Source organism: Rattus rattus, chromosome 2 (assembly GCF_011064425.1).
Source record: "Rattus rattus isolate New Zealand chromosome 2, Rrattus_CSIRO_v1, whole genome shotgun sequence".
NCBI lineage: Eukaryota > Metazoa > Chordata > Mammalia > Rodentia > Muridae > Rattus > Rattus rattus.
The window spans coordinates 87,431,124-87,454,793 of NC_046155.1; the positions used below are offsets into that span (position 1 = coordinate 87,431,124).

Below are 23,670 nucleotides of genomic sequence, written 5' to 3' on the forward strand. Positions count from 1 at the left end.
TGGGAAGGACACAACTCTCATTTACAGATAAAACAGACGAGGTACTGTAGACATTGAAATGCACTCAGAGATTTTATTTGGCAAAAAAGTCAAGCTTTTCCTCGTTGTTTTAGCTTCTCCCACTGTTTCACACCTCCTTTTTGTTTTGTTTTTGAGACGGAGTGTTCCTGGATATCCCTAGCTTAGCTGTTCTGGAACTCTATGTAGACCTGGCTGGCCTTGTACAGTCTCCCTCCCTCTACCTCTAGAGTAGCCACCAGGACTTGCATTTCTTTTTAGATTATGTATATGAATGTTTTGTCTGTCATACCGTGTGTGAGCCACGTGTCCAAAGAGGCCAGGAGAGGCCTTTTCAAGACAGGGTTTCTCTGGCTTTCCTGGAACTCACTTAGACTAGTCTAGCTCAGTCTGCCTCACCTCCTGAGTTGCTGGTATTAAAGGCGTGCCCCACCCCTTACCTCTGCAAGAACAACAAGTGCTCTTAACCTCTGAGCCGTCTGTCCAGCCCCTCCGCATCCACTTGTTATGCCATCTAAGTTCTATGCACACATGTGCACATATAAATGTATTAAAAGATACGATTAAAGGGAAATGTGGGATATCATTGGTTTTTAATAAGACCTGCTAATGTTTTGATCTCTTGCTTTCCTGCACTCCTTCACTTGTTACTTCTAAATTGAGGACTTAGTTGATATGTAAATTATGCTTATAGACCAGAACAGCCCAGGACCCAAAATGCTCAAGGGAAAGCACCTTGTCGGAAACCCCCCTTACAGTGGACCTCTCCTCGGAGTTCCCATTTGTCTCTTTCAATTACAGGGCTTACGTTATAATTAGATCAGAATTTCCACCTTAAATTCTCAGCTTCCTAGTTATCTGTAACTGCCGTGTGAACCTGATTGTAAACAGAACCTTCAGGATGAACTTCGCTTGGATGATTTCAGGAAGTTAATGGACTTGCAAAATACAAAATAGGTATTTAGCGTCATATGTTAAGTTGAATGTAAGAAGGAATCATAAGAAAGATTTGTGTTCTAAAGATGAGGCCTATGAGATGAGTTTTTTTTTTTTCCGTATGTGTCAAGATTTTTTTCTAGTTTTGCAATTTGGATGATTATTATTTTAAAGTAGAAATCAAACCCAAAATACATAGTACAATTTACTCATAAAATTTTTCTTACTGTGTAGCCTTGGCTGAACTAGAAGTCACTATGTAGACCAGGCTGACCTCACAGAGATTTGCCTGCTTCTGTCTCCCCAGTGCTGGGATTAAAGGTGTGGTCTGCCATGTGTCCCTGTCCTCCTTGGAGCCCTAATTTGTTTCTCAGGCTGTTCTAATTCCTCAGTTGGTACTGACGTTTCCTTAGCCACACCAGCAGCAGTAACTGGGACTACAGGTGTGGGCTGGCACACCCGAGTTCACTCTGAAGTGGCTGCACCTTGTGTGAGTCTGTGATGCTGCAGGGGTGAGCACAGGGCCCTGCTCAGGGGGGCAATTGCTCTCTCTCTCTCTCTCTCTCTCTCTCTCTCTCTCTCTCTCTCTCTCTCTCTCTCTCATGTATTGTAATACATTAAGGAACAAATAGTTAAGATTCCCCACGCTTTCATTTATTGTGCTTTTGGAAACCGATTCTCCAGTTCAGTGAAAGGAAACAAGCCTCATTTTGCTCTCCCTGTAGAAAGCCGGCCCATGGACAGTTTGCTTTCTGTCTCAGTAGCTCGAGTTTTGTTATGTATTCCTCTTGGCTTTTAAATGCACAAAACATTTAGGATGGTCAAATTTGATAGGTGAAGGTGAGTGTTAGTTTCCTCAGGCTGCTGTGACAGACGATCGCAAACTTGGTGTCTGCAGCAAGGGGAATTTCTCTTCTCACCCCTGAAGGCTGGAAGTCCAAGTTGTTGATCAGTTGGTCAGTTCTGAACTCTCAAAAGGAAAGGAAAGCCACTTGCCCGCCTGGGTGTTCTTGGCCTTCTGTGGATCTTGTCTGTGTGCCTCAGTCATCTCTCTCCCTTTTCTCATAAGCATAGCAGTCACTGGCTTTAGTTCCAGCATGATCTCACCTTGAGCTTCTTAATTATATCTTCTGAAGTCCCCATTTCCAAATAAGGTCATAATCTCAGACACCAGGGGCTAGGAATGGGTATGTATGTGTTCTTGGTACCCCTATTTCAACCCACTACAGTGAGTTAGCCTCACCACAAGTTTGCTAATAAGCAGGTGAAAGTACTTTTTACCAAATGTAATAATAGATATGGATTAGCTACGTCACACTCTAAATGCAATTTGGAATTCATTTGCGTGGTTTCTCTTCATGTGGCTTGTGGCTGATGTGGCAGTCTTGTGCTGTGAAATTAGGCAGAACTCACGCACAAACTATAATTTAAGCCTTTAAATGGTGTGAGCAAGGTCTTAAATCCTGTGACTGTGCCGTTTTGTCTTGACTTTTAAAAAAAACAAACAAACCTACATTCCTGGTTATTTCTGTAAACGTTTTTGTGGTTCCTTTTAATTTAAGTCATGTTTGACTCACGGTTCGTCCAGCAATCTAGTCTGAATTAAATTTGTGTGCCACGAGAAGGGAATTTTCACAAAAACAACTGCAACTTGCCAGTGGTTGTATGAGATTAAGACTCAGGAGTGAGAGGCTGGCCCAGCCTCTTTCTGAGAAATACAGGCCCAGCCTCCAGGCATGTGGTTTGGAAGGAACCTGGTGAGGACATTGTCTCTTCTTCCCCATTCTGAGAGGACAGCCCCTGAGAGTGTAGTTCTTACTGTGGAATTGAAATGGTGATGGAGGTTTCATAGAGTCCTTTGTAAAGCTTGAGGTTAACTCACAGCTCCACCATTTGACATTACAGTTTGTAAAAACAACAACCTGTCCCTTCTCGTCCCTCTACCCACATTAGGCTGCTGTGGTATTTTGTTGCATGCAATTCAAGAAATGGTCATCTGTTCTTGTGCATGTCTTATCTGTGATGAACTGTAAAGTTCAGAAATTATACCACCACCCCCAGGCAGGAAGTGTCCCATGAATGAATTTAGTGTTATGGATACTGTGTGTGTGCTGGCGCGCGTGTGTGTGTGTGTGTGTGTGTGTGTACAGGTATATGCACTCAGCAGTATGTGTATGCCTATGGGGACCAGAGGCCAACGTTAGGTGTTTTCTTCTATTGCCTTCCACCTTCTGTTTTGAGACACACCCTCTCATTGAGCCCTTAGCTTGCTCGCCCTTACGGCTAGACTGACCAACAAGACTTTGGGATCCACTTGTCTGGTCCTTATGCTTGTGTAGCAACCACTTTACCCACAGAGCCATCTTTCCAGCCCTTGGCTTATTCCTTTTAATGGATGATTACTGTCTTGTGATGGCTATGTCGTGGTTCACTTATCCAGTCATTTCAGGACCATGCAGGTTATTACCTGTTTCACAGTAGCAGCAGCTAGGACACATTATTCTAGTACACTGTTGGCAATGTGCTGTGGCTTTCCTCTGTGTTCTCTTCTATGTTCTGCGAAGTAGCACATTAAAAACATGTTACCAAAATGACTTTCAGGCAAAACCGACTTACATTTTCCTAAATACTCACTCTCTCTCTCTCTCTCTTTGGAGAAAGGGGTCTCACTGTTCTGGCCTCCATTCAACAGAAGTTTCTTGATTTTGCCTTCTGAGTGTTAAGATTAACTACTTCCAACTTACGTAAAAATGTTTTAAACCAATGAAACTTTTTTTTTTTTTTTTTTTTTTTTGGCAACAGAGAAACTTGAGCGAAGTACCAGGAGTGATGTGTAGACATAGACTGTCCTAATTGTGTCTGAAAGGTTCTTGACACATGCCCTTTGATAGGAAGTATTAGAACCCCTCTGGCCATTGCTTGACAGGGCCAGAAGGAAAGCCACATCCAGGGAGAGAGTAGAGACGGACACAGGCTAAATAGCAAAGAACATCCTTGCCTGAAACAGGTGCTTAATTCAAGGGCAGCTAGAGTTCGGCAACCTAGGGCTCTCCTTTCTGTCTGCTATATAAGCGTGTTACATAGCCATCCTGTTAATCTCTCTCTTCCTGTTTGTTGCCTTGTCTGTGTGTTTAAGTAGAGCCGAGCCTGGTCCACACTGGAGGCCATGGTCCACACCGCCGCGTGCTTTCATTGTTGCTGTTCACAATGACATGCCCACCACTGTCACCTGTTTATCTTTGCCAACTTGGTAAAATACTTTCTCCTTCTGAGTGTCTGACTTTTTTCCTTAAAAATTTCTTTTCATTACATGTGGTCACTTAGTTGTGTGTGCATGTGCACACAGACCATGACACACTTGTGGAGGTTAGAAACAGCTTGCTAGCGTCTAAGCCGATTTCTTCTTCCACAGAGGTTTAGAGAATCAAGCATGGCTCGTCAGGTGTGTGGCCAGCACCCTTACTAGCTGAGCCATGTCCATCTCCTGGCTACCATTTTCTTTGTTCTTTTCCGGCAATTTTTCAATTTTCACCCCTCTTCCTCCCTCCCCTAATCCTGGACCCCAGCCCCACTCATCTCTGTCTGATCTTAGGACCCTGCTTCCAGGGTTATCTTTCTTCTCTCAATTGTGTCAATGAACCAGGCATGTAGGAAGTGTGACAACAGAACTTGGGTCTCTCTTGGTTCTCAATCTTCTCCCTCCTGCTGCCTGGTGAAGCTCTGTAGATGACATCGCCATTCTTCCAGTTAGGGGCAGAAGTCCTGGTACCATCCAGGACTTAAGTTCACATCCAGTTTGTCAGCTACTGACCTCTACACACACCCAGATCTGGCTTCTTCTTATCTCTGGTACAGCCACTGTCCTAGGGGAAAGCATTGCTCCTCATGATTAATCCTAACAGTTTCTCAAGTAGGTGCCAGTCACCCTTCACCACCCTCCATAGCCCAGTCTTCCCACAGGGGCCACTGTTACCTTTAATATGAAAGACAAACACTTGACTCCTGCTTCAAATGCCAGTAGGTTTTACTCACTTTGAATAAAAACCAGAGTCCTCACTATGACCCACAGGAGGAGCCTGCCTCCTAGTTGACCTCAGGGGCTAGTTTTGCTTTCTCTGGCCACATTTCCTGTTGCTCCTCAAGCCCCACAGGGTTTCACCATTAGTTCCGTCTGGATCTTCCCTTTAGGAGCAGCATGGCTCTCACCTTCTCACCATCTCAGCTTCTCTCATTTGTGTCATGATCAGCAATGTCTTCTTTGGTCATTGCTTTTTCCCCATCCACATGATAGTGTCAGTCTCTTTTTTTCTTCAGAGTCCACATCCCTATTGATTTATTTATCAGTGCCTATTTGTTGATGGAGGGCCTCTGAGAACATGCAAGCAGTGTAAGAAACTAGGCTTTGTTCCCAGCTCGTGGACAGTGTGGTTGCCATGCATAGCTTCTTGGTATGAGTAGATTGATGAGAACTGTGACTCTGACAGAGATTCACACAGAGGGTTTTTTTTTTTTTAATTAATTTTATGTATGTAAGTATATCATTGCTGTCTTCAGACACACCAGGAGAGGGCATTAGATCCCATTACAGATGGTTGTGAGCCACCATGTGGTTGCTGGGAATTGAACTCAGGACGTCTGGAAGAGCAGTCAGTGCTCTTAACCCCCTGAGCCATCTCCCCAGCCCTCATGTAGAGTTTTTAGTTTACTAGAATGTGAGCTCCTGGTTTTATATCTACAGACTTTTCTCTGTTTTAGAAAAGTTGGGGAAAGAAATTGGGGTTTGGGATAGGTAGCTATGGATGAGAGAAGGAAGCAAAAACAGAAGCAGCAGCCGGAATCTCTGGTGGCAGAAAGTTCCAGCTCTGAGTGAGTTGGCCACTTACCTGCAGGTAAAACAGCCTTCTTTCCTTTCTGTGTTTGGAAGGGACGAGAGTCAAGTTTTGAACTTATTTTTTGAGCCAAGCCAATATAGCAAGTATGTTACAATATCACTTAATCTTCACAGTGGACCTTTCAAATATGAATGGTTACATATATTTTGTTGGTAAGGAAACTGAGTTTCAAGAGATTAAGAAACGTTCTTATGGTCATGTAGCATTTGAGTGAGATGTTCTGGCCTGATGACCCAGAGGAGGCCATACTCCTTCCAGCATTTACTGTGTAAAACCTAGAGAGGGGTCCAGTAACTTATATTTCATATGGCATTGCAAGGCCATATGAATTTTCCCATGTTGCATTTCAGTCTTTATTGCAAACTTTGGCAAGTAGCTATCATTTTAACTTTGCAAACAATTAACCTTGGTGTACCTATGGGGAGCTGGATTGATTGTAAACCCCACAGCTACAAAGTAGCAGAGATTGAACTTGTAGCAAAACCTAACATTTCTGTGTATCACAAACTCAGGCATTTTTTAGCACCTACCAATTATTTTTTGACACATTGTATTAGCTAAATACATCACAGTAGCATCATAGAGCTGGTTACATTGTTAGTTGTATAGCGGAGAGGAGTGGATGCTGGTGCTTGACTCAGTTTTTCTTTTGTGCTGTTACTCAGTCAGGACCCCCAACCCATGGGATGGTGCCACTACATTCAGGGTGGGTCTTATCTTCTTAACTAAACTTATCTGGAAATATCATGTCTCCTAGATGATTCCAAATCTAGTTAGAGTGACAGTGAAGAACTGTTGCACCATCTGTAAATTAAATTCACAGTGGCAACAGGGTCAGAAAAAAACAGTAGTACAATCTATAAACTTTGATGTTAACAGTGCAGATTAATGAATACAGTACAGAAGTGATCTGGCAAATTTATCTGTCTGTGTCTGCCTTGGTCTACTTGGTCAGACCTGATTTGGATCCTAGTTTTACCAAACTACTGACTGACCTTTGACAGATTATCTGACCATTGAGCCTCAGTAATTTTTATCTGTGAAATAAGGGTAGTAACATCAGTCATGTAGAGTTGTCTAAAACTGCAGCTTCTCATCCCTTTAAAGATGTGTCACCTGTGACACTGTGCATTGGCAATCTCCACACACTCCCAACACTCCCCATCCTTGGCACAAGACATGGTGCTGTGGATGGGACCTCAGATTTGATGAGAGAGTGAGTTCATGCCCTGTATCAAGTGAACCTGGTATAGGCATAGGAGTCCAGCGTGCTGAGGAAGCTCGGGGCTGGGCAGAGGATGGGATTTTAGAGTGTGATTACAGCAGTGGGAGTTTTACTTGGGGCCAGCAGTTAGCACACTGGACGAGTGCACAGGGGAGAAGAATATGCATGGTTTGGTTTGTGAGGTGCGGGCAGTTACTGCTCAGGATCTGGGTGTGTGCTGGACTTCAGAGACTTACTGGGGACAACAGGACTTTGGGTCCCAGTCCGAAATTTAGAAATGGTTTCCTGATTTATGGCAAGGAGGTTTTAATAACAATGAGGGTATGGGGGGAAAAGAAGCAACAATTGTTATTTGGTAAGCTATTTGTATCCAGAGTATAGAAAGAACTTTTTGAGACTGGGTCTCTCTTATGTAGACTAAGCTGGCCTTCAACTCTCTGAGATCTTCCTGCCTCTGCCTCCCTAGTGCTGAGATTAAAGTCATATGATATCATGGCTGGCTATAGAGTAGTTTCTCATTCTATATAGAAGTGGGCAGTGATTTGAATGGACATTCTTACCAAGAAGATACACACATGACCAATAATTATACCAAAAGACACTCAATGTGCCATTCGGGAAATACAGACCAAAACTTTGATGAGGTAACATTTTAGTGTCTGATACAGTGGTGGTAATCAGAAAGACATTAGGCATAGGTGAGATCCATGGGACATAAGGGCCTCAGATGCATACAAATGCACAGGACTGTGCTGTGGTACAAAACTGGTAATTCTTCAGAAAGTTAAAAGTAATACACGCCATTACTCCCAGGCTGGTCTCTGAGTTACAAGGCCACCTGGCCTACATGTTTCTATGTCAGCCAAGGCTACATAGTGAGAAAATGTCTCAAAACAAAAACCAGATTGGGCTGTGTTATCACACACCTTTAATCTCCTCACTCAGGAGGCAAAGGCAGAGGCAGAGGCAGGTGGATCTCTTGAGTTCAAGGCCAGCTGGCCTATAGGGTGAGTTCCAGGACTACTAAGGCTGCACAGAGACACTGTCTTGAAAAACCAACCAACCAACCAACCAACCAACCAACCAACCAACCAACCGAACCAAAAACCAAACCAAACTAAAACACCCCAACCAAAGCCAAACTCAAACAAAAAAGTGACCCAAATAGTAAAGTTACCACATGATCCAGTTACCCACCATTAAAAATATGCTTTTGAAAAGTGGACATGCATGTGTATTTTCTTTCCCATGGACTGTAAAAACTAGTGTTCATATATCAGCCCAATTTGGCTGTCCTGCAGATAGTGAACGGATGTAGTGTGTTTATACGTGCGCTGGCATAACACAAGGAATGTGGTGAACATGAATGACCTTGAAAATGTTAGAAGAAATAAGCCAGGTACAGACCACTCACTATGACACCATGTGCATGCGGGAGCTGTCTAGAGAGACAGAAAGTACAGTGCTGGGCTGGTGGCTTTAGGGGTGGTTGTGGGGGAGCGAGGCTGGCTCCTAGTGGATAAGGGAGATGTTCTGGGCTTAGAGGGACAATGGTGGTATTGCACGACCTCTAGCGACTGAGAAAGCCTGGCATGGTGGACGTTGCACCAGTGGGTCTCTGGTGGGTGATTACACTCACTCCAACAGTGTAAAACACCAACATCGCTGAGGAGATTGCTCAGTGAGTAAAGGTGCTGGTTGTGCCCCATGCCTGACAACCTGAGTTACCCCAGAACTTACATGGTAGAAGGAGAGAACTGACTTCTGTAGGTTGCCTTCTGGCCTTCCCAGGCACATTGTGGTGTGCACACACATATGCATATATGTACATTCAGACGCACACAACAAATACTGTAAAAGGGGACAAAGACAAGGAAAAATATGATTGGATTCTGAAGAACGCCCGGATTTCTGAAGAGATTATCATTGTAAGAAAAGATTTCAGAGAAGAGGCCAAACATACACACTCACACTGGAGCTAGGACGCCTTGTGATTGGGAAGGTCACTGCCAGTGTAAAGGATCGGGGTCAAATAGAAGCAATGGTCACCCTTTTTATGTCAAGGTCAGATGACTACCGAAGCTAACTATTCTGAAACTATCCGTACTGGCTCTGAGGCCCATGCTGACTGATCCACGGAAGACTTGGGGAACAGTGAGCAGGATCCTGGTGGGGAGAGGCAGGGTCCAGATGAAGCCTCAACTGTTGTGTGCCTCAGAGATTCAGCTGAGGTGTGCTCTTCAGGCAGTTGTGGCCTCTGCAAGATGGAGACAAAGAAAGTTAAGTTAGGGAGCAGCTATGGGAGTCCAAAGGATGAGGGTGGCCTGTGGAGACCCTAAGGGTGAGTTTCTACCAAGCAAGGAATCGAAAGACTGGGAGGACATGCTTGAAAGAGACACTGCTCTCTCTCTCTCTCTCTCTCTCTCTCTCTCTCTCTCTCTCTCTCTCTCTCTCTCTCTGTGTTTAACTTTTATCTGCATTGTTGTTTTGCTTACATGCATGTCTTGTAGATGCTGGGAATTGAACCTGGGTCCTCTGAAAGAGCAGCCAGTGCTCCTCTTCTAAATTATCTCTCCAGGTTCTCCTCCCCCCACTCCTTCCTTCCTTCTTTCCTTCCTTCCTTCTTTCTTTCCTTCCTTCCTTCCTTCCTTCCTTCCTTCCTTCCTTCCTTCCTTCTTTCCTTTTATAATATTATTTATTTACAAAGAGACACTGTTAAGGGATTAATTCAGACCCTTCTCAGGGACAGGGTGATAGGCAGCCAGGCTGTCCCTGCTGTGTAACTTCTTTCTGTATAGTAATTCTTTTTATTTTTTATTATTATTTTTTTGTTTTTATATTTTTGGTACAGTCTCTCACAAACTCATGATTCTCCTGCCTCAGCACTACTGATTGCTGGCATTATAGGCATGTACAGATAAACATAACTAATTCTTATTCCTAAAAATTTATTCAGGGTTTATATATTATCTATTGAAATAAAAATACAAACATTACTATGAATTCAAAACTTTTTGGTTATGTTTTCTGTGTGTGGGTTGCGGGGAGGGAAATAGATAGACATTGAGGCCACTCATGGGAGTTGATTCTCTCCTTCCACGCTGTGGGTACCTGAGGTTGAGCTCAGGTCTTTAGGTTTGGTAGCAATGGTAGCAAGAGCCTTTTCCTACTGAGCCATCGCTCTGGCTCTGGCAAAAAGCTTACATGAAATAGGCCATTGACCCACTGTTGCCCATCGCCTGCAAACTATTATGTCAACTCCAGAAGATAAGTAGGTGGCTGTGTAGGAACAAATGGTCTGTAATGTGATTTAGTGGGTTCCTGTGTTGCTGTGTTGGTGGTAACAGAGTTAAGCTTGTCTCATCCCCAAATGGTTTACCTGTGTGAGCAGTGCTTGTGGCCGTAGTACCCCCTCCCTCCTGGGCAATTTTCAAACTGCATGCAGAATGTTTGTGTCATCTTGTCCGCTCAGGTGTGAATAACCTGTCCGACAGGTTAGGATTGTGAAGGGACAGGGAGAAAACAGGAAGAAACCTTTTAGTTTCTCCTTTAAACCTGCTTGTTTGGAGGAATAAAAAGGTGCTTCATAAGCCAAACCTGTTAGGAAGCTGACACGGTGAACGTGTGATTTGCCTCGAGTAATTTTCCTCCCACAGAGAATGGAGCTCTTCCTTTTCATTTTGACTGGAACGTTATGGTAATTTCTTTTGATTCAGAATATTAGGGAGAGGGGAAGCAGTGCTTAGGGTTGATTGCAAGGTTTTGTGTGCACCTTTACTCAGTGCTTGGCCACTGAGCTACACCTCCAACCTGGACTTTGCTTTCTCTAAGGGGAAGCGTTGGTTGGTAGGTTGAAGTGAACTGTCCCCTGCAGTGTGCTCAGTTACTCTGGAATATCTCACCTGCCACCTCCGGGTGAGTGGAGGGCCCCACAGGGAATTGTTATTTTTAGTTTAGGAATGGAGGGGACAGTGCGAGAGGCGGGTGTTAGGTGGTGGTGGGTGTTAGGTGATGTTGTGCTAAGAATGTTGGTTTAGGAGGAAGCAGAAACCTGGGAAGGGACGTGAGAAAGGGAAACGGAGAGAACAGAGAGTGGCAGAGGCTGGGTGAGCGGGAGGTTCCTGAAGGCAGTTCTCCTCATGAATCTCCATCTGGATGGCTCTGCACTCTGGGAAAGCTAAAGACATCTACTTTCTGTTTCCTCGTAGGCCTTGGGGCTGACACTGTCTCAGGACTGTATCTCCTGTGTTCTGGAATATGGGTACAACCACAGCTTAAAAAAAATTTCCCTAGGGAAATGAGACTCATCTAACTGACTTAGAAACAACTCTGCAGCAGAACAGGCTCGTAGTGGACCGTGCTGTGCTTCTTTGATGGTGTCACTAGTCCGTTCATCCACAGCCCCAAGGTGTGTGGAGGGGTGTGCACAGGAGCCAGAGGTCTACAGAGGAGCCTCAGGTCCTAGGCACCCTGGCTGACTTGAGGCAGTGTGGGAGAATTAGTGTTTTCTGAAGTTTTGTTAATGAAATAAACTAAAGGGGTTCTGGACTTAGTGACCCAGGGTGTATATTATGACCATGTCTGTAATTCATTCAGAAAAAAAAAGTCACTTGAGGAATATCAATCATATGGGAACATTTGACAAAGGTTAGAGAGGGTGGAGGGTAAGAACAAAGGTTCTCTGTGCCTTGACAGCTGCTGCTGCTGAGAGACTGGAGGGGGCCGCTCCGCCACAGCTGCCCGAAGCCACGGTGCTGCCTCCAGAGGGATCCCCACCGTGCTCGTTCAGCGAAGAGAGACTGCTGATGGCTAAGGGTCCTCACCAACTCCGGGAAGTGGGTGCCTGGCTCCCCATTACTGATTGGCTTCTCCGTAGCCATGTTTTGAGATGGTGGCTGTGTCCAAGATGGCAAGGCACTTAGCTGTGGGAGTGAGGCATGTGTGCTGTGGTGTGGAGTGTCAGGTCTATTGCTGCTCGACCTGGGCAGTTGATGGCGGGAAAGAAAATCCGTTCAGTTTTATTGGGAGTCCCAAAGATGGAGACTAAAGCATGTGATGCCCAGTTTTCTCTCATTCCAAGGACTTCGCACGCTTAGGCCACACTCACCTCCAGGGAAGTGTTCAAAGTTCAGGGTTCTAACAAGGATGTTTGTGGAGAGCTGTGTTGTGCTGTGTGTGCCTTCTTTTCACACCTAAGGGGAGTACATGAGAGCTTGTCTTCTCTCTGTCTCTCTCTCTCTCTGTCTCTCTCTCTCTGTCTCTGTCTCTGTCTCTGTCTCTCTCTCTCTCTCTCTGTGTGTGTGTGTGTGTGTGTGTGTGTGTTCTCCCCAGTCTTGAGGCCAAGAAGAGGGTGTCGGATCGCCTAGAGCAGTGGTTCTCAACCTTCCTAATGCTGCAGCTGACGCCAACCTGACATTATTTTTGTTGTTACGTTATAACTGTAATTTTGCTACTTTTAGTGAATTGTAATGTAAATACCAGTGTTTCCCTATAGTGATAGGTGATCCTGTGAAAAGGTGGTTTGACCCCCTGGGGTGAGAACTGCTGCCCTAGGGGTCATTGGAGGTCTAGGTAGTTGTGAGTGGTCACCAGAGTGTCTGAGGATCAGAATCAGATCCACTGGAAGCTATGGGACTTTACCACTGGGGCACCACTCTTACCCTTGGGGCTTGCTTTTGAAATCCTCTTTATTTAGTCCAAATGGTGGCTAGGGGACCACTAGCAAATCTTTTCTGAGAACTTGGCAGTTTGGGTACACATACTGATCAGGTTGGAATCTCCAGATCTATAGCCCCAAGTGGGTGGAGTGGAGGGAAAGGAAGAGGCTATACGGTGAGTTGTTTGTATTTCATGACTGCTGGGTGGTGCCATCACAAAGCCACCTAGACAGGGACACCGTGCACAGGTGGCTAATGGTCTGATGACTTGCACCGGGGGTACCCATGAAAGCCTCTTAGATTCAGGGTTGGGAGTTGTAAGTAGGTTTCACTCGAGGCCTGAGAACTTTATGTCACACACCCCATTTTGGGGACTCTCCCAGGAAACCCACAGGCATTCATGAGAAAGAACATCAAAGTACATTGGTGTGGTCTTTGACTCTCTATGCACTCCTTCAGTTCCTACCCAGGAGCCAGAGACAATGTTGACGTGGGGCAGGAGAGATGCAGAATAAAGAACTGTGCTGCCTGGCCCACCCGTGTTTTACTGGGGCGGGGTGGGGGACCATTGCCAGGGGAGTGCGGGCAAATGTGATCCAGACCCTGGACTAGGAGCATTGAATATTGAAATTGGAAAGTTCCTGAAAACCACTCGAAGAAGATTCTAGCTACAGAGTGAAAACAATGTAGGCTCACTTGGATTCTGTTCAGGAGCAAGGAGCAATTTGTAGAGGGGCTAGGGAGAAGTTTACATTTAAAGGCCAGCGAGGTTATTTACACATTTCCCACGAGCACATTTGTGAAAAGTTAGACTAAAGGGGAAGTGAGGCAGCATGAGAGACGCTGAGTTTGATTCAGTTCACTTCACGGCTCTGAAAACAAGAAGGTGTTTATTATTTTATTAGCACATGCTAGTTATACATAATAGTGCATGCATACATACATACATACATACATACATACATACATACATACATACATATGTATGTATTTTTATCAGATATACCTGTTACTCTCCTGGGCTTTCTTCTACTGACTGATTCTATTTCTCTTCCTACCTAGTCCCTCCCTATCTGCCTATAGATTTTATTTTTATGACTCAATGAGTTTCATTAGGTTGTTTACAAGATCCTAGGTGAGAAATTAGGATTTATTTTTATTTTTATTTTTAAGGGCAAGAGCCTTCTGTGTGGCTGGGCTGGAACCTTGGACCTTGTGCATTCTAGACAAGCACTTTACCACAGAGCTGCCCTGCCAGCCCCAGGGGAAGAAGCTGGGAAGGGAACATGTGATCATTTTCCTGTGAGAGTGTGGGGTGTATGCACTATAACTTACTAGGCCTACTGTGTGTCGCATGTTGCGCTCTGTAACCCCTCCTCCCCCCGTTAGTGGTTTTGTTTTTGTTTTCTATCTCATAGGCAAGGAAGCTGAGGTTCAGACGTACATGAGCTGTGTGGTTTCCTACATGGGGGACAAACAGAGCTGCACTCTGGCTGATTTACCCTCAGTCTCTTTCTGCTTCTCTCTGCTGCCTCCATTGGTGGCTACACATTGGGCTCACAGCAGGTGAGAGGTGGGAGACTCAGCCAGTGTGTTTCACACTGGGTGGGGAGAAGAGAGGACACAGTGGTCACTAGAGACTGGCAGCCCGATTCCCAGGGGCAACTGTGTGGACTTCTGTCCCCTGGAAGCGGGAATGGATCTTGGCCCTCGTCTCGGGAGGTTATCTTCCTTCTAGCCACACTTAAAGTAGACTCTGGGTTGTGCCTACCTTAATGCCTTTTTAGAAGAAAGATTTATTTTTGTGTTTTACAGACCTGAGTGCTTTGCTATATGTGTGTATGGACACTACGTGTGTCCCTGGTACTTGAGGAGGCCAGACTTCTGATGTCTTGGAACTAGAGTTACAGATGGTTGTGAGCCACCATCATGTGGGAGCTGAAAACTGAACCTTGGTCCCCTGCAAGAGTAGCCAGTGCTCTTAACTGCTCACCCACCTCTCCCACCCTTGCTGAGACTTTTAATCTGCCTAAGGGCTCAAACATCTGTCCATCTTGGCTCCTGGATTTGACTTTCAATCCCCTGACTACATAGTCACACATCCTCCCATCATGCTGCCTGTAGCCAGTCTGGAAGTCCTCTAGTCAAGGGACCAAGCAATTATCAAATCTCAGGTTCTGCTCTCTGTCATAGAGAAACGTAAAACTTGTTCTGTGATGAAAAGTGCCTTTGGGCCGTGCTGATTTACCGTGGGGTAGGACTTTGCATCTAGATTGTTTTAGGATTCCCCTCACAGGAGAGCTGGACAGGACCTCAAGAAAACAGAGGTGTGGGTTTATAAATCTTGGCTTTTCTCATTTTTTTTTGAAATATTCTTTATTTCATAGGCCGGATGTAAAATTTGGTATTCAGCGAATTTTTATTAAGTAATAGTTCTTTGGCTCTGATGGCCATAGCATTGGATCTGAATTTAAACCCCAGTCGTCCTGCTTGTTAGTTTGGTAGCCTTGAAGAGGTAGTGCGTGCTCTGGTTAGAGATGTGTGTAAGGGGAGGATCTGTTGGAGGGTCCCTGTGAGGATGAATGAGTAATAAACAGGGCGGATAGATGCTCAGCTGCACTGCCTGCCGGGTTCGCTTGGCCTGCGATTTGTTGGGGGAAATCCTCCCCTCCTCTCTGTCAGTGCTCCTGTCTTTGCCCTGCTTACATTCTGGCCAGGTCTGGGGAGGAATGGATGATAAAAGGTTTTGTTTGTTTGTTTGTTTGTTTGTTTGTAGTTGAGAGAGGGAAGGAGCAGGAAAGACAGAGAAAGGAGAAGGAAGAGGCCTAGAAAATTTTCTGAGGTCGTTGCAAGCTCAGGATGAGGGGATGGGCCCCTTGCTTCTTGATTTGAGTATGTAGTTCTCTTCATTTTATTAGCTGTATTAATTATACCATGATGGCGATGTGATCCTATTCACTCTCATTAGCTGATCTTGGCCTCCCTCCCACTTTTGCAGACTCCTCTTCCCCCCTCGTCTTCCCAAATCTGACTCTTTAGCTCTTACAGTTTGCAATTCTTTTTAAAGTTAGGATAGAATCTTTCAGATACATGCAGTAGTTCCGTTGGCAACGCAATACCCCTTTGCCTTTCAATATCTGATACTTTGAAATATTTTTTTTTTTTTTTACTCTTTCATTATACCCTCTCTTACACATTGTGTCCTTTAAAACGTGCCTAAGCTTCCTGATCGTGGCATGGGCTCAGAAGTGCCCAGACTCATGTTTGCCCTGTCTGTGGTCCCTTCTGATCCAGCCTCCTTTCCTCACCAACAGGGTGACACTTAACCAAGTGTTGGATCCCTAGTCCCTGGTGTGGACCAGACTCCGCCCTGTGGCAGTGTTTAGGAACTGCACTTTCACGCCCAGCTTGCTTCAAGAGAAAGTGGTTGCCACTACGGCCCCTTGGAATGCGGAAGGGCAATTCATTCTTGTCACCTCTTCCCCATTTTCCTGCTCCACTGAGCCTACTGCCAGTGAGTTTGTAGTCCTCTTAGGAGGCCAAGCAGAGAGCCCGCAGACTGGAGGATGTGGAAACTTGCCTGCTCACCACAGTGTAGCATGTTGGAGCCATTGAGGACAAACTTACCCAGACCAGAGCTTATTGGGGGTGAGGGCAGTAGATCTCTGCCCAAGTGGAATTACTTACTGAGTCCTTTGTTCTTGCCAGGACTCCTTCCACATATCCTTTAATGTGCTGACAGGAAAGCCCCAGGAAACCCATCCTCCCTTCTGAAGCTTTTGGTCTACCCTGTTTTCCTGAACCTCCACTGTCTAGTGCTGTCCCCCACCTCCATGTTATCTGCTGCTGGAGGGGTTTGTTTGTTTGTTTTTTCTTGGTCAATTACTGGGGCTCTGTGAACACAGTTCCCTGCATAGTGGCCATCATAGCCTCTTAATTTGTGTTGCCTTTGAGCAGGATGGCATTGGCACCTCATGATGTTTCTGTGTCATGCCCATACCCTTATGTTTCGTTGCTGTTAGGAACTGACCTGAGCATGTCTGGTAAGCACCCTACCACCAAGCCACAGCCCCATCTGTATCTCGTGGTTCCTAACAGTAGATTGGGTGTTCTGTCAAAGGGACCAGTGGGATCTGCTAAGGAGTACAAAGTGGGTACCACCCATATTACTGATATAATGTCGAACAAAGAGTGTAGGAAAACTGCAGTAGGGTTTCAAGTAGTGGGAAATGAGGCACAAATCAAACTGGAAAGCTTTGCGTACTGTGGAAAACTAACTAATGGTCACCTAGAGGTACACAACTTGTTTCAGCTCCTTAGACTGAAGTGGGAGGATTTTAAGTTCAAGACCTGTCTGGGCAGCTTGGTAAGATTGAGTCTCAAGATCAAAACAAGAGGAGGGTCTGTATGTGGCTCAGCATTGGAATTCATGCCTGATCTGATCTGATTGTAGCTTGAATCCCCAGCACCACGGGAAAAAACAACACTCCAAACAAACAAACAAGCGATCAACAAACAAATGTAAACCACAGATCCTAAGAAGTAAGAGAGGAACTTCTGCCATTTGTACATTTTATGGCTGTAATCTTGACACACACAAATACACAAATGCTAAATGAACAAGATAGATTTATGCCTGTGTGTTTATCTGTGTAATTACTGCTCAGATCCTGAGAAGATTTTCAGAAGCCCAGATGGGAGCTTAACACTCAGACTGTTATCAACTCAGAACACTGGGTTCATAGCACTCAGACACACATTCCAGATGGCCCATGCAGAGTCTGCGGGGTAACTGGGGCTGGAGTTATTACAGCTGCCCTCCCTCCCGCCACCACAGAGGAACGCAGCTCTGGACTTGACAGCAGCCCAGTTACTGTGGAGTGCCTGCCTGCACTCCCTGATCTGGTTTGGTAGACCTGCTCCTGGCTCAGTGCTGTCTCTCTGCCATGAGTGCTGAAGTTCGGGCCTGTGCATTTGCCTCAGATCCCACAGCTTGGAAGTAGCAGCTAGAATTAACCTCAACTTTGCCGGAGACTTTCTTTTCTTTTATTTTATGTGTATAAGTGTTTCGCCTGCAGGTATGGTCTATGCACCATGTGCATGCTGTGCCCACAGAGGCCAGAAAGGGCATGGGATCCCCTAGAAATGGAGTTATAGATGGTTCCGAGCTGCCATGGGGGTGCTGGGAACGGAACCCAGGCCTTCTGGAGGTGCCGCAGGTGCTCTTAACCCCTGAGCCATCTCTTCAGCCCATGGAAACCGCTCTTTATTGGCGACTCCATTGGCTCACTCTGTTTCTAAGTTCAGTAGTGTTTATTATTTTTTATATATATTTATTTAGTTAATTATTTGTTTGTTTTTGAGGCGGAGTTTCTCAGCATAACCACCTGGGCTATCCTGCAATTCAATTGGTAGATCAGGCTGGCCTCAAACCCACCGAGATCTGCCTTTCTCTGCCTCCCTAGCGCGTGCGTGTGCTACCACAACCAGCTCTACTGCTTTTTAAAGTCAGGGTGTCCTGAATCCCAGACGGGGCTAGAACTGCTATGTGGCTGAGGCAAGTGCACCACTCAGGCTCATTCCGAGTTTACTGTAGGTGGTGGGGCCAGAGAAGGAGACGGCTTCCTACTCAGGGTTGAGGCCTGGGGTTGGGATGACAGCATCCACGTAACAAGCTACGTGTCCTGCCCACTCCAACACTGAGGGTTAGGGACATGAGAGAGCCAGTGCCTGCTGGCCGCTGTGCTAGCCACAAACCCGGGAGTTCTAGGTTCAGGGAGAAACTGCCTCGGACGGTGATAGAGGAGAACATGTGATACCCCCATGTGTGCAAATACAGCACATACGTGTGCATGTATGTGCACTCTACTAACACTAAAATGAAAAAAAATAAGTGGGCAGATGTGTTTAATGGGCAAATAGGAAAATGGTGATCTAAAAATATTAAGATCGTGTTCTAAAAATTATCCTTCAAAGCAAACTTGTGCCGGCACTAAAAGGAAAATCAAACAATTGCTGTGGCCTTCAAACCAGCAGCACATGCCACTGTCTTCATTTGGTCTCACAGTACAGAACACTGATGTTTGAAGAGCTGTCACACACAACGTAAACACGGTGTCAAGTACTCGTTCATTTATCTCTTCGCTGTGTTTTTAGATGGAGGAGTGGGGTTGGTAGCTGGGCCCTTGCCAAACGTGCACAAGGCCCTCAGTTTTACCCTAGTACTGCAAAGGGGAGGAGTCACAAGATTCCCGCATCTGATTGGATGCATCTGATTGCTGTAAAGAAACACATAAGAAATCCATCATGAGCCAGGTATAGGTGCACACCTGTGATCTAATGCTTGGCGTGTGCAGGGATCTTAGGAGTTGCAGGTCACCCTGGGCTACCTGAGACCTTACCATGGAAACTTGTCCCCCCACCTCCTGCCCCAGTTAAGTAAAATGTCCCCCTGCACGCTTTATCTGTCTACCCTCCTTCCTGACAGACTGAGGTCCTGCCCTCAGAGAGGCTGCCTGCTGCCGCCGCAGTCGCTCTGAAGAAGAGTGAGGGCCAGCAGGTCTGCTCAGAATCATTCTCATCCCTGTTTGTTTTAAATGCACGATGGCGATTGGGCCCCCTTCCTACTAAAAGCCACTGCTGTTGGCACGTGGCACATTGCTGGCTTTGTTTAATAACTCACGTCTTTAAACGAATGTGTCAGGAAGGAAGTAGAATTATGGGTAATGACTCCATTTAAGGCTACTCCTGAAATATAAATGAAACGTGAAACCTTTCTTTCCAAGATGAAGTATGCAAACCTCAGTGCAGGCGGGCCAGCGTCGGCGTCTTCTCTGTTTTTCACACTTTTGCTCGAGTTGCTTTCTGAGCATAGGTGGCCACGCTGAGGTGTGCCACTTCAGAGTTCCGTGTCCCTTGAACTACACTGCCTGCTTCCAGGAACCCTTGCCTGAAGAGTGGCTAATTCCTCTGTCACTGGTTCCTGCATGGAACAAGTCATTCCTTCAAGCCAGTGGGAAAGTAGTCCAAGGAAGTCAGCTTTGGCAAAGCCAAGGGATCTTGAGAAGGAATGATGTCAGTGTCCCCTCCGCGCCCTTCCTGAGAAGTGAGCAATATTAGGAGATTGCTTTCTCATTTATTTATGTATCTATTTATCCATCTGTTCACCCACCCACCCATCCACCCACACCCACCTATCTATCTATCTATCTATCTATCTATCTATCTATCTATCTATCTATCTATCTATCTATCTATTTATCTATCTCAGGGTCTCCTTCTGTAGCCCTGCAATATTTAGACTAGGCTGGCCTTGAACTCACAGAGATTTGCCTGCCTCTGCCTACCAATTAAAGGTCTGAGAGCCACTATGCCTGACTTCTTCTTTAATCTTAAGAGGAAATTGTGATTCCTTAATTATTCAATCTTGAAGATGCCAGTTGGAAGGCTTTCATATGAAGAGGAGTATGATTTAAGGAAACAGAACGCAGAAATCTTAGTGACAGCACGTGACTCCTGCAGAAGGTGCACGCGGTCTTCAAGCCAGGCTCGTCAGGGCAGTGCGTGGCACTCCCTCTCACTGTTGTCTCCATCCTTATCTGGTTTGGTTCTTACAGGCAGTGCTTACGGAATCTGAATAGGTCTGAACTATAGTTTCTAGTTTTCCTAGATACTTAGCACTAAACCATTAGGGGGAAAATTAATAGATCTTTTGAAATCTTTCTGACTATTCTAGAAGGGGAAATTTAAGACATTTGGTAGTTTTCTTTCCTTGAACAGTATGCTGAAGAGGCTGTTGTGGAACTGACAAGAGTTGAAGGCTGACACAGGGGCTAGAGCAGCGACTTAGTGGTTAGGAGAGTGTATGCGCCTGTGCAGAGGATAAGAATTCTGCTCCTAGCACCCATGGTGGGTGACTGAGAACCGCCCGGAACTCGAGCTCCAGGAGATCTGATGCCCTCTTCTGTTCTCTGTGCATATCTGCACTTAATATGCACAGTTAATACGCACAGGTTTAATGTGCACAGATACATGTACACATAATTCAAAATAAAGTCTTTCTGATAACCTAATACAATTAAAATGTATCATTTCCTGAAAAGCAGAATTCAATAAAACTGATGTAGTGTTAGGTGGGAAGGCGTGTGACATGGAATTTTAAATGAGGCTTTTTTCTGTTTGTTTTACCAGTCCTATTTTGTGACGGACTATGATCCAACCATCGAAGACTCATACACAAAACAGTGTGTGATCGATGATCGAGCGGCCCGGCTGGACAGTGAGTAACCCTGACAGCTCACACCTCATTCTAAAGTGCTCTGGCTTTCAAGTGTTGCGTTTGATGTTTCTCAGGTTAAATAGTACCACAGAACTTTTAGATAATCTTGACTATAAGCCTTTTATTAACTCCTCCTTCCCCCTGCTTTACTGGGGTTCAAACAGCAGGCTGTGCAGAGGCCTGGCCAGGTCTCTCCCTCTGGCTGGCCTGCCGCTCATTCACTGTCATCTGTCTGGTGGGCGAGTCTCTGTATTGTCAATTTAGATACTCGTCAACAGATGGAAAGTTCTCAAAGCTGATCTTGTTACTGTAACTTTTTGAAGTGTGTTTATTGGGGCAGTTGGGAGAAACATCAGGTCTCAGCTCTTCATGTCATTTGGCAAAAGCAGGGGAAGTAGCCATAGAGAGAGACTTTGTTAGTGGGGAACTTATACCTTAGAGGCTTTAACAGTAACAGTGTCTCTCCACTGAAGAAAGCCTGTCATTCTAACAAGTAGGAAGATCAAGAAATATATTAGTAGCTGGGCTAAGTATGGAGAGAGAAACAGAAACACAGAGATGGATACACAGAGAGAGAGAGAGAGAGAGAGAGAGAGAGAGAGAGAGAGAGAGAGAGAGAGAGAGAGAGAGAGAGAGAGAGAGACACACACATATACACAGAGACAGACATAGTTGTTTTTAAGGTTTATTTTTATGTGCATGGATGTTCTGAATGCATTCATGCATGTAAGTATGTGTACCACATGCCAAGGAAGAGGGTTTCAGATTCTCCAGAACTGGAGTTAAAGCAGTTAAGACCATGTAGGTGTTGGGAACAGAACCTGGGTCCTCTGGAAGAGCAGCCAGTGCCCTTGATCACTGAGCCATCTCTCCAGCCCCAGTCCCAGTTTCTTGATTGAACTTACAGACTTCTTTTCCAAGATCTGTACCAGGAGAAGATAAATAACCAAGTGATTTTAGAGTTGATTTGGTTCCATCTGCTTGGATGTGTTTGATATTTTTAACCTTGTAATTGGTATGCTAATATATTCTAGCCACAAAATCAATCTGTGCGATGAAGATAAACTCTGAAACTGTCTGCCATTAGAAGATTATGTCTGCCTCTGGTGCTGGGAATGAAATATTAAGACAGGAATGCATTGCCTCTCACATCAAATAGGAAGCTCTGTTGAGGACCTGGCTGGGTGGGGGTGCCCTTGTGGGGAGGTGATTTATAACGTGTAACTGCAGTTTTCTCTGTTGCTTTTCTTTAGTTTTGGATACAGCCGGACAAGAGGAGTTTGGAGCCATGAGAGAGCAGTACATGAGGACAGGCGAGGGCTTCCTGTTGGTCTTCTCAGTTACAGATAGAGGCAGGTGGGTGCCAGTCAACGTCGGGATCAATATGATCAAAAAGCCCATCGTGTGCATATGTGAAAGTGTCATGTAGAAACCAGCTATTATGTAGAGTTGATATAATATTGCTAATAAAAACTCGGGATAGCCATGCTAGGTTCCGTCCAGATTGCTATTTTATGGAATTAAGATTTTCATTATTTTCTACAGTAGAAAAATGGCAATACTGTAGTAAACATAATACAAAACTCTCTGACTTTAGTTTCTTAGCATAATGTATTGATTTATTTTGTTTTTTAGTTTTGAAGAAATCTATAAGTTTCAAAGACAGATTCTCAGAGTAAAGGATCGTGATGAGTTTCCCATGATTTTAATTGGCAATAAAGCGGACCTGGACCATCAGAGACAGGTGAGGAGGAGGCAGTTCTGTGCCTGGGAAACTGGTAAAGAAGCAGCTAACGAAAGAGTGGAGGGCCCTGGCCCAAGAAACCCACGTGTGTGTGCGGCGGGGCGGGGCAGGGCACGGCACGGCACAGCACCGCACCGCACAGCACGGCCCCAGCTCGGTGCTGAGTCTGGCACACTGGGTCTTACAGAATGGCGTGTGTGAAGTGTGAAGAAAGTTTGGGGGGAATTAGGTTTTAATTATTTTACACAGAATCTCAGCAAGCTCTCTATAGAAGTCTGCAAGTGTCTGTATTAGTGCCAGGCTCGCGTGATTTCTTGGATAACATCTAAAAACTATAAGTTAAGATAATTTTTTTGACCCCTTCCCCTCCCTTCCTTTCCCTTCCCCTTTCTATCTCTGTTTCTTGAAGAAAATTTAATCAGCTTTCTTCTTTAAGCCTACAAAAAGGAAAAGAAAAGAAAAATAAAGAAAGCAAACCATTCATTTTATAACCATGATTTAATTTGTCAAAGTCCTATGAAGAAAATTTTTTTAAAGATTTATTTATTTTATATGAATACACTGTAGCTGTCTTCAGACACACCAGAAGAGGGTATCAGATCCCATTACAGATGGTTGTGAGCCAACATGTGGTTGCTGGGATTTGAACTCAGGACCTCTGGAAGAGCAGTCAGTGCTCTTAACCACTGAGCCATCTCTCCAGCCCCAAGAAGTTTTATTCAATGTCTTCTCCCCCACTTCCTTTTCTATTGTTTTAAGTATGGTGTTCTTGTGTGGCCAGGTTGGTTTTGAACATGTGATTCTTTGTCTCAGCCTCCCAAGTGATGACATCACAGGCCTGTGCCACCATATTTAGGCCACTATATAATCTTAAAAACTTATACATGTCTAATTTATTCACTGCTGATCCATAGTTACCT

At 45.1% G+C, this 23,670-nt stretch overlaps 1 protein-coding gene across 1 annotated transcript in view; it reads left to right on the top strand.

The window, feature by feature from the left end:
• Nucleotides 1-23,670, top strand: part of Rras2 (RAS related 2) — a 67,659-nt gene that overhangs the window by 32,041 nt on the left and 11,948 nt on the right. Inside the window, exons 2-4 of the mRNA XM_032892850.1 lie at nucleotides 20,919-21,006; nucleotides 22,260-22,362; nucleotides 22,642-22,750. Coding sequence (XP_032748741.1) covers nucleotides 20,919-21,006; nucleotides 22,260-22,362; nucleotides 22,642-22,750 — 300 coding nt within the window. The remainder of the gene's footprint in view (nucleotides 1-20,918; nucleotides 21,007-22,259; nucleotides 22,363-22,641; nucleotides 22,751-23,670) is intronic.